At 50.5% G+C, this 15,926-nt stretch overlaps 2 protein-coding genes across 4 annotated transcripts; one reads left to right on the forward strand and one right to left on the reverse strand.

Moving 5' to 3' along the window:
* Positions 1 to 1,164: 1,164 nt before the first annotated feature.
* ZBTB8B (zinc finger and BTB domain containing 8B) lies at positions 1,165 to 7,708 on the reverse strand. 3 transcript variants are annotated; one of them, XM_030964515.1, is made up of 4 exons: positions 7,675 to 7,708; positions 6,245 to 7,120; positions 3,744 to 3,922; positions 1,165 to 1,476 (listed from the first exon to the last, which is right to left on the reverse strand). In XM_030964515.1, the coding sequence occupies exons 2-4, from the start codon at positions 7,116 to 7,118 to the stop codon at positions 1,165 to 1,167; spliced, it is 1,365 nt and encodes a 454-aa protein (XP_030820375.1). In that variant the 5' UTR covers positions 7,119 to 7,120; positions 7,675 to 7,708. The 3 variants fall into 3 exon arrangements, with proteins under 3 accessions (XP_030820375.1, XP_030820376.1, XP_030820377.1); XM_030964516.1 differs by lacking the exon at positions 7,675 to 7,708 and adding an exon at positions 7,456 to 7,511; XM_030964517.1 differs by having other exon boundaries at positions 1,348 to 1,476; positions 3,657 to 3,922.
* Positions 7,709 to 7,790: 82 nt separating this feature from the next.
* BSDC1 (BSD domain containing 1) lies at positions 7,791 to 15,335 on the forward strand. Its single transcript, XM_030964518.1, has 11 exons — positions 7,791 to 7,847; positions 8,415 to 8,475; positions 8,999 to 9,115; positions 9,833 to 10,000; positions 10,081 to 10,135; positions 10,509 to 10,624; positions 10,827 to 10,895; positions 11,031 to 11,112; positions 11,568 to 12,089; positions 13,370 to 13,473; positions 14,447 to 15,335. Exons 1-11 carry the CDS (start codon positions 7,837 to 7,839, stop codon positions 14,477 to 14,479), a joined length of 1,338 nt encoding a protein of 445 aa, XP_030820378.1. The 5' UTR covers positions 7,791 to 7,836; the 3' UTR covers positions 14,480 to 15,335.
* The last annotated feature ends 591 nt before the right edge of the window (positions 15,336 to 15,926 follow it).

Here is a 15,926-nt window from a genome sequence, read left to right on the forward strand (position 1 = left end):
GGTGCTGGGTTTTCTTCTAAAGCTTCCCAGCCTGAGTTTTGATAGCTCTTAAAAACTTGCTGCTGGAAAGGTGACAAAATCTCACCTCCTTTGTAAAGCTTTAGCTGCCCCAGCAAAGAAACAGGAGGTCCACAGTGGAGGTTTTTTTAAAAAAACAAATATTGGATAAAATCACCAAACATAAATCATGAGAGGATCCCTGAATTTGAAAAGAAATTCCAGGAAAAGAGGAAGAAAATTATTCCAAAAGGGCATTCAGAGCTCTTTTATAGCATAGCTCAGGTATTTCACTGCCCCTCAGCTACACCAGGTGTGGGTCTGGTTGTTCAATCTGCCACAGTCAGAATTGCTGCCTGACAGCTTTTAATTCTTATTGTAAAAAGCTGAAAAGAATTTGGGCTTTTCTCTGAGTCCTGGCCACTAAAACACCATTATTTGTGCTTAATATTTAAGCCAAGACTGCTGACTTCTGAGTGACATTAAAGACACAGCTGAAGATCTACAGCCTGAGCTCTCAGGAGAGGAAGATGCAGTAAAAATTCAGAAAGAAAAGCTTGATTTATAAATTATTGCAATTAATTACGTGAAATAGATGGATTCTTCCTGTCTATCCTTTCAGCAGCAGCATATTTTTGTGGGTTTCTTTTTTTTTTTTGTTATCCTGTTTTTTCTGCCCTGGTTTCCAGGTCAAACCCTGTCTCAGCAAACATTTATGGTTCATAATTAGATAACACTGTCCTAAGACAGAAGGATCACAGATTACCTTGGAAAAGTCCCAAGGTAAGAGATGTAAACCACATTTTTGTCATCTTCAGAGAAAGGTGGTGTCCCTTTCAGATCAGGGATTAAGGACCACGACTCATTATTTGAAAACACCCGTCCCCAAAAACAACCCAGAGGTGTTCCACCTGCAAACCCAAAACCAGCAGGCAGAGAAACTGCTCAAGTCCAACCTCTGTGAGCCCCAGACTGAAGATTCTTCACAGATTTCTGGTGCACAGCACTGAAAACTTAAAAAGTATCAAAAAATCCAGTTCTCCTCGCAATTTAATGAAACCCCAGAATAATAAAAACCAGCACAGTGTCACTGATTGAGCAAATGTGCAGTTTTCTGTCACAGACACTGCCAGGGAACCTCTCAGTGCTCCCCCTCTCCTCTCACTGCTACATCAAAGTCTCTCTGTCTGACAAACTCCTGTGGATTTCCTGCTTGTCATCGCCATCCTCATCCTCAGCTGGGTCATTTTCCTCTCCAGACTCCACATAGATGGGCCAATCATTGTCAGCATCTCCTTTTTCCTGCCCTTCTGAGGCCGTTTCCACCAGGCTGAGGTTGATGGGCAGGGAGTCCTCGTGGGTGGTGGTGACACAGGTGCAGCTGTCACAGAGCCCGAAGCGCCGCAGCCCCTGGGACAGGCTGTTGGTGAAGGTCCTCCTGCAGCCCTTGCAGATGATGGGCTTGTTGGAGCGATGCACCTGCAGGGAAAACAGCAAATTTGGGGGGAAAAAGGCAATTTGATGCTTTGGAGAGATTGCCACGACAGGGAAACTGCTGAAGGGCAGGGGAATGCCCATTGTGATTCTGCCACAAAATATTTGGGTGACCCAGGTGTAAGAATCATGGAATGGTTTGGGTTGGATGGATCTTAAAGCTTGTCCAGCCCATGGACACCTTCCACAATTCCAGGTTGCTCCAAGCCCTGTCCAACCTGGCCTGGGACAATTCCAGCAATGGGGAATCCACACCTTCACCACCCTGCAGAATTCCTTCCCAAAATCCAACCTAACAGATTGGGAAAATAAAATGCCCCAGGGACAGGCTGTTGGTGAAGGTCCTCCTGCAGCCCTTGCAGATGATGGGCTTGTTGGAGCGATGCACCTGCAGGGAAAACAGCAAATTTGTGGGGGGAAAAAGGCAATTTGATGCTTTGGAGAGATTGCCACAACAGGGAAACAGCCACAGTGCTGGCTCTGCCTGGATGCTCCAGGATGGAAGCAAAAGAGACCTTGGTCATGAGATCTCACATTTTTATAAGTTTTGGTCCATTTGCATATTCAAGTTAATGATTCAATTACAGCTTCATCCTTATTCAGCCCACATGGTTTCTGCTCTTGGGCCTGAGATTTGGATCATTTGTCCTTGGTCTCCAGCTGGAGCAGGAATTGTTTTGTCTCCTACTCTGTGCAGAGAGCTCACCATCTGTGGTATCCACATGTCCTCTGAACAGAGAGAAGCAGAGAAAAGAATGATCCAATCAATTCCTATCTCATCTGCTGCTCCTGTGTTTTGGCGCACGCGTGGAACGCGCTGGAAGGTTATTTACCTGAAGGAATTTGGTGATTGCATTCTGCTGAGGGCTGTTTTGTTTCCTTGGCCAATCACTCACAGCTGTGTCCTGACTGTCAGCAGACAGCCACGAGTTTTTCAGTAGTAAGTATGATATAGTGTAGTATAGAACAGTATATAGTGTAGTGTAGTATAGAATAGAACAGAATAGAATAGAATAGAATAGTATGGTGTAGTATATAGTGTAATATAGAATAGAATAGAATAGAATAGAATAGAATAGAATAGAATAGAATAGAATAGAATAGAATGGTATAGTACATAGTGTAGTGTAGTATAGTGTAGCATAGTATAGAATAGTATAGTATAGTATAAAATAGTAGTAATATAGTAATAGAATGGTACAGTATGGTATGGTATAGTATAGAAAAGAATAGTATAAAATAGTATATCACAGTGTAGCATAGTATAGTATAAAATAGTAATAGTATAGGAATAGTATAGCATAAATAGTATAAAATAGTATAGCATAGTGTAGTGTAGTATAGAATAGTATCTAGTGTAGTATAGAATAGAATAAAATAGTATAATACAGTATGTAGTGTAGTGCAGTGTAGCATAGTATAGAATAGTATAGTATAAAATAGTAATAGTATAAAATGGTATGGTATAGAATAGAATAGTATAAAATAGTATAGCATAGTGTAGTATAGTGTAGAATAGAATAGAATAGAATAGAATAGAATAGAATAGAATAGAATAGAATAGAATAGAATAGAATAGAATAGTATGGTATAGTCTAGAGTGTAGTGCAGTGTAGCATAGTATAGAATAGAATTGTATAAAATAGTAATAGTAATAGTATAAAATGGTATGGTATGGTATAGAATAGAATAGTATAAAATAGTATAGCATAGTAAAGTATAGAATAGAATAGAATAGAATAGAAGAATAGAATAGAATAGAATAGAATAGTATGGTATAGTCTAGAGTGTAGTGCAGTGTAGCATAGTATAGAATAGAATTGTATAAAATAGTAATAGTAATAGTATAAAATGGTATGGTATGGTATAGAATAGAACAGTATAAAATAGTATAGCATAGTATAGTATAGTATAGTATAGAATAGAATAGAATAGTATGGTATAGTCTATAGAGTAGCATAGCATAGCATTGTATAGTATGGTATAGTATCTCTCTTTAATATAGCTGTAATATAATAAAATATAGTTTTGATAAGGCCACTGTTCAGCACTCCAAAGCCTTGCAGCCAGACGCCCATCACTTCCCAGATTTGGGGTCGCCTTGCAGTTCCAATAACCATCCCCTAGCACCAGCCCCAGACCCACCCACTAAAGAAGCGGCAAACCTAAAACCCGAGGCAGCCTGCCGAGCCTGCCACGGCCTGTGACCCCTCAGGTGGCGTGCAGGTGCGCAGGGTGTGGCAGTGACTCACGCTGAGCGCGTGGCTGCGCAGGTGCTCCTGGCGGGTGAAGCGCTTGCCGCAGGTCTCGCAGGGGTACGGCCGCTCCCCGGTGTGCGAGCGGATGTGCCGCTTCAGGATCCCCTTCTGCTTGGCCGTGTAGGGGCAGAACGGGCACTTGTGCAGCTTGATGGGCACCACCAGCACGTCACCTTGGGGACAAAACACAGCCTGTGAGCTCGGGCACCCGCTGAGCTGCTGCTCGGCCTCCTCGTGCTGCTCGCTGCAAGTCTGGGGTGGGAGCTGCATTTTCCCTCACCTGGGGGTTCCTCGGCTGTGCCCTTGCAGAATTCATGCAGCTGCAGTGCCCTGGAAAATCAGCCTGTCTGTTGTTCAAGACAGCAAAACATTCGTTTTATTTTAGGAAGCCTTTTAGTTAAGTACCGATAATCTGCTTCTAGTCAAGTGGGGTCTCTGCTCCATCTCAACCACTTCCTTTTTTATTTAATTATTAAACCATTAGCATCAGAAACTAAAACCTTTAACATGAACTGCAGGCAGAAATAGCACATTTTGGCTATTCCTTTTTTTTTTTAAATTATTCAACCATTAGCATCAGAAACTAAAACCTTTAACATGAACTGCAGGCAGAAATAGAACATTTTGGCCATGTCCTTTCATATTTATATATGAAAACATGACTCTGTTTTTACTGTCTGTTGGGAATAACGAGGTGAAGGATTCCAATATATTTCCTGACAATATTTTACTGTTCCAAAAACCAAACCACAAGTAATACACAATTTATGGAGTCAGGTGCAAGAACAGAATTAAATTTGAGGATCCCATTTTACAGAAAGGTGGGCATTGCCAAGCTTTTCAGCACCAGCTCCCCTTCCAGGAGACAGGTGGAGATGTGGTGCCAAAGGATTAATTTTCCCTGTTCCAGGCCTTGATTGAGGGAAATGTTTTGTGTGTCAAGCAGGTGAGGCTGCAGAGCACTCTCTGTATTAAAGTTTATCCAACCCACTATCAAAAAAGGTGTGTCTGGTATTAATGACGTGAGTGAGAGTCTTGGAGCTTCCCAAGGGATTGCAAATCCCTGCTGGGCATTTAGAACTTCATTTAAACCCAGTTTTTAATCCTGCCTTGCTTCCAGTGCTCTACAGGTGCCAGTTTTCCCTCCTTCTGTTGTGAAGGATGACTGGAACAGAGGTAGAGACTTGAAAAAAAAAGTGAAATTTATCTCATCTCTTAACCTGAGCGCACCATTCTTCTACCAGGAGTTTGTATTTCTCATTTCTGGTGCCTTGTGAAGAAGCTGAGGCAGCAGCACCACTGAAAGCTGAGAAACTCCCACTCTCCTCACTGCTACCAAGTCCTGTTTTAGCACAGAAGCAGAAGGAATGGAAGGTTTGGTTTCTTTTCCCTCACTCCCACTCAAACCCCATCTCTCGCTAACATTTCTGATACACTGTCAGGACTCCTGATGTTCCCTATCAAACTCTGGAAGCATTTCCCTTTTAATGACTCATGAACAGCCTGGAGATGTTGAGAGAGGAAAAAGAGAAGCGGAATTTGTGTGTTGGATGTTCTTGCCTCGGCACACATCAAAAGGCACCAGCGTGAGTGGTGACAGCCCTGCTCTGAGAGTAAACCTGCAGTTGTGATTTTATCAGTGCCCTGCTCGAGAGGATTTGTCACTTTTTATTGGCTTTAAAGTCACACAGGCAGCTTGAGCTGCAGATGACAGGAAAATAAATTTGCTGGCGACAGTCAGTGCCAGCCCTGTGGCATTTGTCACATCCCCAGCACCTGTGGCACTCACAGTGTGTCAGAGCCACCTCCTGTCCTCACAAAGCTGTTTGGACAAGGCACTTCTGAAAAACCAGATAAAATGCCCAAATCTTTATTGTCCACATCAGGAGGAATGCACGTGGGCATGGTTTTCCTGAGAGTGCTGCCAGGAAATATTCCTGAGATATCCCAGCTGGTGCTGGGCTCGGGGCAGCTGGAAAGTGAAAAAAGCCTCATTTTTATGCCATACCACAGAACTGAAAGCTTTCAGTGCTCCTAAAGGACTTGCAGGAATCCCTCAGTGTTGGATAAAACTGATTGCTGCCCTCTGAAGTTGCAAACAGAGCAGCACTGGCAGGAGCTGGCATGGGATGAGCTCCTCCTGCTGCACCAGGTCCTGCAGCAGATCCCTCCTGCGGCAGCTCAGCTCCTCTTGGATTGTTCTCTGACCACCAGGAGGGAAAAATCCTTTTTCAAAACATTCAACGAGGTCCCAGTGAGTTTGTTTATGAAAGAATAATCACCCCAAGTGGAGCGTGGGGTGATTTGGGAGCTGCAGAGCTGTCAGCAATACTCACCTGCCACGGGCTGCACCAAACAAACAAGTACAGCTGCTTTCAAAGTGCACAACAAGAGTTTATTTCACCGTGCCAAAAATTCAGCAAAATATTCTTGGACAAGAGTAACAAAAGGAGCCCAACAAAGCCGTTCCCTGCTGCACCCCTGAGTCCTCTCACCTGTGTCCTCACCATACCAGTCGCTGTGAATGTCCACCATGGAGCTCATGGGCACTCCAGCATCCTCAGCCCTACCCTCAAATCCCCGGACCAAGTGATGCACCACGTCCTCCTTCCTCGGGGCCGAGCTGGTGCGCAGCAGAGCCTCCAGGAACTGCTTCATGTGCAAATTATTGCAGGCCAGCTCCAGGGGCTGCCCCTCTTCCACGGGCTCCAGCGCGGCCGCCGCCGCGGGCGCGGGCTCGGGCTCAAACTCCACCTTGGGTTCCACCCTCCTGCAGCCATCGGGGGAGCCGCTGCTCTGAGGGTCCCTGGCCGCCACCTCCAGCGGGTGACAGCCACTGCAGTCCCCGCAGGGAGGGTCCCGCTGGCATTCCAGAACCTTCTCCTGCACGGAGGACACGGAGGCAGCGCCCTTGGAGCCCGCGGAGGGGCCCTCCCTGGCCGAGGTGCCGCTGTCAGCCTGGTAGAACACCACGGCCTCCCTCTCCATCTTCCTGCAGATGTCCAGCGAGGACCTGATGTAGCTCTTGCAGAAGTTGACCACGTCGGTCATCTGCAGGTAGCTGGCTGCAGACATCACCTCGATGACGTTGTCGCCGCACAGATCCAGCTTCCCCGAGTAGAGGAAATCCAGGATGACGGAGAAAGCCTCGGAGGTGACGATGTCGAGCGAGGCCGTGCTGTGGCGCCCGCTGTCCTGGATGTAGTGGATGAGCAGCGCTCGGAAGTAGCCGCTGTTGGCGAACAGGATGTTCTTGTGAGCTTTGAAGATCCTGCCCTCCACGATGATGCTGCAGTCGCAGAAGAAATCCCGCTTGCGCTGCTCGTTCAGCTCCCCCAGCAGCTTGGTGTAGTAGGACTGAACCTCCATGGCTGCGGGGACAGACAGAGGGTCAGTGCTGGGACAGGGGACAGCGGGACACCGGGACAGGCGGAGACACCGGGACCACGGGGACACCGGGACAGGCGGGACACCGGGACCACGGGACACCGGGACAGGGGGGACACCGGCACGGGACACCGGGACCACGGGGACACCGCCACTGCCACCCCTTCCCAGCGCTGCGGGGACACCGGGACAGGCGGAGACACCGCCAAGGATCGTCCTGCCCGGCCCATGGGATCCGTCCCGCCCGGTACCGAGGGTCCCGAACCCCGCCAAGGACCGTCCCGCCCGGTACCGGGGGTCCGTCCTGCCCGGTACCCACCGGATGTCCCGGAACACCAAGGACCGTCCTTCCCAGTACCGGCATCCCCTAGAACGCCAAGGGCCACACTGCCCGGTCCCGGGAAGCCCCGCCGCGCCAAGGACCGTCCCACCCGGTACCGGGAGCCCTCCCTGCTGTAAGCACCGCCCTGCCCGGTACCGGGGTGCCCCGGAACGCGTCCCCGCCCGCCCCGGGCAGCGCTCGGTGCCCAGCGCTCACCTCCGCCCGGTCCCGCTCCCGGCCCCGCTCCCGGTCCCGCCCGGCCGCCGTAGCCGGGCCGCGCCCCCGGGGCGGGGCAGGAAATGACGTCAGAGGACCGGCTCCAGGGCGGGGCCCGCGGGGTGAGGGGTCGGTAAATATTGGTGACGTCACACCGCCAAGATGGCGGAGGGGTGAGCGGGGCCCGGTCGGGGGGCGGCGGGACCGGGGGGGGAACGGGAACGGGACAGGGACCCCATGGGCAGGGGGGAACGGCGGGAGCGGACCGGGCAGCGGGGCCGGGCCGGGGCTGCGGTTTGGAGGGTGGGAGCTGGGACCGGGGTCTGGGATGGAATCTGGGGTTGGAATTTGGGGTTGGGGTCTGGGGATGGAGTCTGGGTTTGGGGTCGGGGTGTGGATCTGGGGTCTGGATCTGGGTCTGGGGTTGGGATCCGGGATCGGGGTCTGGAGATAGAATCTGGGGTTGGGGTCTGAATTTGGAGTCGGGATCTGGGATCTGGATTGGGGTTGGGGTTGGGGTTGGGGTCTGGATCTGTGCTCTGGGATCTCTGTACGGGGTTGGCATTTGGGTCTGGGATCAAAATATGGGATCGGGATCTGGTTCTGGATCTGGGGTCGGCATATGGGATCAGGGTCTGGGAGCTCGGTCTGGGATCCTGGTTTGGGGTCGGGATCTGGCTCTGGGCTCAGGCTCTGTGTGTGTGTATGGCCTGTGCTGACCCCGTGCCTGTCCCTTGCAGGGAGGATGGCGGCTGGTGGCGGAGCTGGCTCCAGCAGAGCTACCAGGCCGTCAAGGAGAAGGTGAGAACCGGTGGGAACCGCCGGGAACCACCGGGAACCACCGGGAGCGGGAGGGCGGGGCCCGCGGGCCGGCCCCGGGAGCCCAGCGAGGCTCCGGGAGGGTCTCCCCGAAGCGGGATTGGGGTGGATTTGCTGGGGATCGAGCGAACCCTGGGTCATGCTGGGCTCTGTCATGCAGAGATCACCCCCGGAGCAGGGGGGTTGTGCTTCCAGCCTGGCTCTGTGGTGTGTAACTTCCTGCTGTGACAGCGTTGCCTGTGGTAATTATAGACAAAACTTAAAGCCAGGCTTCTCCCAGCCTGTGTTTTTCCTAGTCCTGGCTTCAGAGCCTCCTGGAATGTGTTTTGGGCAGAGCAGATGCTGTTGTTGTTCAGGTTATTCTGGTTTTATGCATTGCCCAGCTTGGGGTGAGGGCTCAGCTGGGCTCAACTCTCCCACCTGAATTTTCGTAACGTGCTGGGAGCAATCCCAGCTTTGTTGGGGAGCCAAAACCCTGCAGAATCCATCCTCTGTCTCCTTGCAGTCCACGGAGGCTTTGGAGTTCATGAAGAGGGACCTGGCTGAGTTCACACAGGTGGTGCAGCACGACACCGCCTGCACCATCGCCGCCACGGCCAGCGTGGTCAAGGACAGGCTGGCAGTGAGTAGGGGCTGGGAGAGCTTCAGCACCCCCCAGTGCCACCCCTGCCGTGGCAGGGACTCCTTCCACCCTCCCAGGCTGCTCCAAACCCCGTCTGGGATAACTCCAGGCATGGCACAGCCACAGCTTCTCTGGGAATTCCATCCCAGCGCCCTCACAGGGGAGAATTCATTCCCAATGTCTCATCTAACACCACTTCCTACAGATTAAAGCCATTCCTCTTGTCCTGTCACTCCTTGTGGTTCCCTCTCCACTGTGCTGGGCAGGGGGACACTGGCAGTGTCACTGTAGGGGGACACAGACTCTCCACATGAGCTGTGAGCCTCAGCCCTACACAGCTGCTGCTGGGACAGCCCCACCCCACACCAGGCAGCCCCAAACCTGGCTGTGCTTTTCCCACAGAGCCCCAAACCTGGCTGTACTTCTCCCACAAAGCCCCAAACCTGGCTGTGCTTTCCCCACAAAGCCCCAAACCTGGCTGTGCTTCCCCCACAAAGCCCCAAACCTGGCTGTGGTTCCCCCACAAAGCCCCAAACCTGGCTGTGCTTCCCCCACAAAGCCCCAAACCTGGCTGGGCTTCCACCACAAAGCCTCAGCTCAGTTCCCCTCAGGTGCCTCCCACATCATCCTTCCTGAAGGGGCAGATCCTGCTTCCTTAAGGATCCTGCCCAGAAATCCTGGGATGTTACTGAGCCTGTGCTGCCTCTTCCCTTGAAGAGGGCAGAAGGCTCAGGTGCCACTGAGAAGGTGAGGAAGGGCCTCTCTGACTTCCTGGGGGTCATCTCGGACACCTTCGCTCCCTCTCCGGACAAGACCATTGACTGTGACGTTATCACCCTGATGGCAACACCCTCGGGTACCACTGAGCCCTACGACAGTGCCAAGGTCAGTGTGGCACCCTGAGCCCTGTCCCTGGCCCTGCTGCTGTCCCTCCCCTCACAGCTGTCCCTGTGTGTCTCCTCCAGGCTCGTCTCTACAGCCTCCAGTCCGACCCCGCCACCTACTGCAACGAGCCTGATGGTATGGGGGGGTCACGGGGTCCAGGGTGCCCCTCAAGGGGGTTTGGGGGCCAGGGTGCTGTCCTAGGGGGGTTCAGGGAGTCCAGGGTGCTGCCCTTGAGGGTCCAGGGGCTCCTGGGTGCTGCCCTAGGGGGTTTGGGGGCCAGCTGGAATTCCCTGAAGCCTTTGGCCAGCAGGACTTGGCAGTAGAAGAGCAGATCTGGCTCTTACCTCAAGGACCAGCTTAGGCTGAATTTCCTAGCCCAATTTAAACTGGGCCTTGAGCTGGCAGAGCAGTTCTGAGCCCTGTGTCTCCCTCCTCTTCTGCCCCAGCATGTCTCCAGTGAAACCTCCCCAAACTCAAGGGTTCTTATCCCTGTGCTTGTCCCAAACAGGCCCTGCTGAGCTGCTCGAGGCCTGGCTGGCTCAGTTCAGCCTGGAGGAGAAGAAAGGGGAGATTGCAGAGCTGCTGGCCACCAGCCCTTCCATCAGGGCACTCTACACCAAAATGGTGAGGCCCTGCCTGGGCAATTCCTGACGTGGGGAATGCTGCAGGAAAACCCCGAGCTGTTTGTGGGATGGAAACTATGGGAAAATGGATGGAATAAAATGGGAGCTGCAAGCTTTGGGAGGAGAGAGGAGCACAACTCTCCCTCTGAGAGGCACAGCTCTCCCTCTGAGGGGCTCATCCCTTTCCCTGATCCCTTTCCCAGGTGCCTGTGGCTGTTTCCCACCTGGAGTTCTGGCAGCGCTACTTCTACAAACTGCATCGCCTGGAGCAGGTGGGTCAGGCTTGGGGGGTCCCTGAGGGGCTTTTCCTGGGAAAACTGAGATCTGGGCTGAGCCTTGGAGTCAGTGGTGCCTGGGGGAGGAAGGGGACTGGGCGTGTGAGCAGCTGCTGTGTTGGATTCCTGCAGGATGAAGCCCGGAGGGAGGCTCTGAAGCAGCGAGCAGAGCAGAGCATGCAGCAAGAGGAGCCAGGCTGGGAGGAGGATGAAGGTGGGACAGGTTTTGGGGCTTTCATGGGGTGGTGGCTCCTCCTCACTCCCACAAATCACAGTGGGCAGTGAGGGGGCAGCTCTGATCTGTGCTCTGTGGCCAGTGGTGGGATCTGAAGGAATTTCTAGACTGTGTCAGGGTGGTTGAGGTTGGAAATCAGAAAATGTTCTCCCCCCTGAGGGTGCTGGCACTGCCCAGGCTCCCCAGGGAATGGGCATGGCCCCAAAACTGGCAGAGCTCCAGGACAGGGCTCTCAGGGATGCCCAGGGTGGGATTTTTGGGATGTCTATGGAGGGCCAAGGGTTGGACTGGGTGATCTCTGTGGGTCCCTCCCAGCTCAGCACATTCTGTGATTCTGTGAAATCCAGCTCAGCACATTCTGTGATTCTGTGGAATCCAGCTTCCAGCCCAGCTGCTGCTGAAACATCTCTCACTTCTCTTCTGCCTCCCTACAGAGGAGTTCTTGGGGATGTCCCCCCTGCCTTGTGCAAACATCACATTTCCAGGAGCAGCACAGAAAGCACCCAGCTCAGAGGGAAACCATCCTGCTGCCCCCAAGGTTCCCTGTGGGGAGAGCTGGGCTGTGCTGCCCCCAGAGCTGGGGCCAGGGGAGCAGAGCCCCTCGGAGAGCAGCGAGAGCGTGTCCCTTGTGACTCAGATTGCAAACCCTGCCCCTGTGCCTGCCACCCAGCTACAGACTGCAGCTCCAGCCCTGGAACTCTCCCAGAGGCTGGTGGAGGCCACCTTGGAAGAGCAGAGCTCCCTGCCAAAGCCCCCAGAAGCTGCTCAGCCTTGTGCACCTGGCCAGCCATCGGCAGCATCCTCGGAGCTGGCAGCTGGAACAGAGCCCAGAGAGCTGGAGAGCAAAGGGCAGGGCAGGACAGAGACTCTGAGGGAGGAAGGACCCACAGACCTGCGAGTCTTCGAGCTCAACTCGGACAGTGGCAAATCCACCCCCTCCAACAACGGCAAGAAAGGTTTGTGTGGGGCTGGGAGGGGCAGCTCCTGGGGAAAGCTCTGGGTTTATGGTGCTGAGGGAGAGGAAAGGGAAGGGAATCAATGATCTGCTGGCTGAGCAGTGTGAGACGGTGTGCACAGGGGTCTGAGGGCGAGGGAAGAGATGAGGATCTGACTCCATGTTTCAGAAGGCTTGATTTATTGTTTTATGATATATGTTATATAATATTTATCATAAATATTATATATTTATGATGAATATAATGTAATGTAATACAGTATAATGTAATATAATATTACATTATATAATATTACATGATATACTATTACATTGTATTATATCACATTATATTGTATCACATTACATTATGATATATATTATATTATATCATTATATGATATATAGCATATTACTTTATTATATATATGACATTTATGATATATATTACATATTATATTAATATATATTATATATTATTTATTATATACTGTATATTATATTATTTATTATATATTATTTTGTTATGATATTATGATATTTTGATAATTATGATAATTATTATTATAATTATTATGATATTATGATATATTTTATATTAACAATTCTAACAGCTGATAGTTTTGTAACAATGACTTTCTCCAAAACTATAGTAAAAGAATAGAATAAAGGATTTCATCAGAAGGCTGGCTAAGAATAGAAAAAGAATGGAATGATAACAAAGGTTTGTGGCTTGGACTCTCTGTCCGAGCCAGCTGGATTGTGATTGGCCATTAATTAGAAACAACCACATGAGACCAATCACAGATGCACCTGTTGCATTCCACAGCAGCAGATAACCAATGTTTACATTTTGTTCCTGAGGCCTCTCAGCTTCTCAGGGGAAAAATCCTAAGGAAAGGATTTTTCAGAAAAGATGTCTGTGACAGAGCGGAACAGACCTTTGATCCCTGGCTGCCAGGAAAGGCTGTGCTCCTTGCAGGGGATGTGGTGATTCCTCCCCTCTGCCTGTCATCCCTGCTGGCACAATGACAGCCCCCATATCAAAATCCCTCCTGTCATTCCTTATCTCCTGCATTTTCTGTGTGCCTGGAACCTGACACATCCCAGTTCTCCCAGGCCAGAGGAGAAAATCTTTTAGCATCCACCTCTCCCACTGGTTCTGCACCAGCCCTGGCTGTGAGGGGAGCAGGCTCAGCCCGTCCCATCTCTGTTCCTGGGAATGTGGAGCCTCTGAGCCCTGGGAATCCCAGGGCTTTGGGGCCAGCTCTGCTGGCTCAGTGGGGACGTTTGTGCTTGCAGGCTCCAGCACGGATATCAGCGAGGACTGGGAAAAGGACTTTGATCTGGACATGACAGAGGAGGAGGTGCAGCTGGCGCTGTCCAAGGTGGAAATGTCTGGGGAGGTGAGTCAGGGGAGGCAGAACTGTCCCCCTAAAAGCAGCAGCAGCCCCTCAGGGTGTGGTGTTTGTGAGGGTCCCCAGGATGAGGGGAGAGATGAGAATCTGACTCCCAAGTTCTCAGAAGGCTATTATATTATGTTATATAATATTATATAATATTATATTATATTAATAAAATAAATAAAATAAATATGGATATTACATAATATAATATTTATTTTATTTATTTAATATATTATATTATATTATATCAATAAAACATATATAATAAATATAATAAAATAAAGAAAATAAAATAAATATAATATACTATAATATACTATAATATACTATAATATACTATGATAAATATATTATATTATATTATAGTATAGTATATTATAGTATAGTATATTATAGTATATTATATTATATATAGATATCATATAATGTAATATATTTATTGTATTATATTTATTGCATCCATTATATTTATTATATTTATTATATTATATTTATTATATTCAACATATTATATTTTTTTATTATATTATATTTATTATATTGAATGCTATACTAAAACTATACTAAAGAAAGAGAGACATCAGAAAGTTTAACAAGAATGAATAATAAAAACCTGTGACTGACTCAGAGAGTCTGACACAGCTGATGGTGATTGGTCATTAAGTGAAAACAATTTACATGGAACCAATCAAACATTCACCTGTTGGTAAACAATGTCCAAGCCATACTCCAAAGCAGCAAAACAAAGCAGCAGCAATCAGGTAATTCTTGTTTTCATTCCTCTCTGGGGCTTCTCAGCTTCCCAGGAGAAACCACTGGGCAAAGAGGATTTTTCAAAAAATACCATGGTGACACTCAGGGTGCAGAGGGGGTCTGGTGGGGTGAGTGTGCAGCTTTCCCAAGGGGGAATCTGTTGAGTTACAGAAATAACCAGTTGAAACCAGCTCAGAAATGGATTTCCTCTTGTTTGCAGCTGGAAGATGAAGAGTGGGAAGACTGGGAATAAAGCAGCTGCTTGCAGTGTGTGTCACAGGCTCATTCCCGCCATCGAATGTGAATTGAATCTTGGACCAGCTGTTCCTTTGTGTGTGACTGTGCTGGGGTTGCACTCCCAGCCTGGAGGAGTTCCCATTCCTGCAAAAACCTGGGGGCAACTCAAGTGACCCCTCCAGCTCCAGGAGGAGGAAGCAGGAGGTCACTGGCACACAGGAGCCCAACTTCTCCATAGGTCCTAGAGACTGGCCAAGCCAAAACTGACCCTGAGGAGGCAGAGTGAGGGGTCCCTGGTGCCAGCTGGGCCCTCAGAGCCCTGCCAGGTGTGCTGGGTGCTGCCAGGCTGCCAGCTGGCTCCTTCCCTGCTTGTGTGTGCGCGTGGAACCCTCAGCTGAGAGGCTCCTGGACGTGGCTGTGCCTGCTCTGCTCGCTGCTCTGCAATTCCCACCCAGGGAGGGCCTGAGGGCTGGAGGTGCTGCACAAAAAAGCACTTGGCTCGTGGCTTTGACCCTGGAAGGAGCCAAACCCCCTGCCAAACCCTCAGCTTCTGCCTGGCTTTTTGTCTTGGAAGCTTTTTCTCATGGAAATTCCCATTTCCAGCAGTTCCTCGAAGAGCCAAGGCCTGCTGCTCTCCCCCTTTGCAGCTGCACCACCTTCCTGCTCTGGGTTTTGTGTCTTTCTAGTTAAATTCTCCAAGCCAAATCCTCGTGGCTTGCTCTGACTGCTGGGCTGGCAGTGGTTTGGGTCAGCTGGGGACAGAACCCCAATGTTGGTGGCACTGGTTTGGGTCAGCTGGGGACAACCCCAGTGTTGGTGGCACTGGTTTGGGTCAGATGGGGACAGAACCCCTGTGTTGGTGGCACTGGTTTGGGTCATACAGACCCCTGTGTTGGTGGCAGTGCTGGACAAACCCCAGTGTTGGTGGCACTGGTTTGGGTCAGACGGGGACAGAACCCCTGTGTTGGTGGCACTGGTTTGGGTCAGACGGGGACAGAGCCCCAGTGTTGGTGGCACTGGTTTGGGTCAGATGGGGACAGAACCCCTCATGCTGGTGGCCACTTCAGCCCTTGCAAAGGTCCAACCTGGCCCAAACACCACTTCAACCTCAGCTTGGCCAGCCTGGGGGGGACAGAGGCTCCCAAATCGGGGTGTCCCTGCTGGCTGAGGCTGTGTGTCCCCATCTGAGCCCTGTCCCACCCGTGCCAGGCCCTGCAGCCACCACGAGCTTTGGGTTCCTTCACTTCAGCCCCTGGCACTGCTCGCTGCACTTCCTTCGGCCCCACTGCTCCTTTTTTGGGGACAGTTTCATGTCACAACAGGAGATGTTGCTCATGCAGAGTTTTATCCCAAGGGGACAGCGCTCTCCCTGGCCTTTGGGGTGCTGAGGTGACACTTTCTGCCTTTGTCCTGCCCCTTCCAGGGCTGGGGGTTTCCTGCTGGCTTTGGACAGCACTAAACGA

The sequence above is a fragment of the Camarhynchus parvulus genome, chromosome 23 (genome assembly GCF_901933205.1).
Source record: "Camarhynchus parvulus chromosome 23, STF_HiC, whole genome shotgun sequence".
Classification (NCBI taxonomy): Eukaryota; Metazoa; Chordata; class Aves; order Passeriformes; family Thraupidae; genus Camarhynchus; species Camarhynchus parvulus.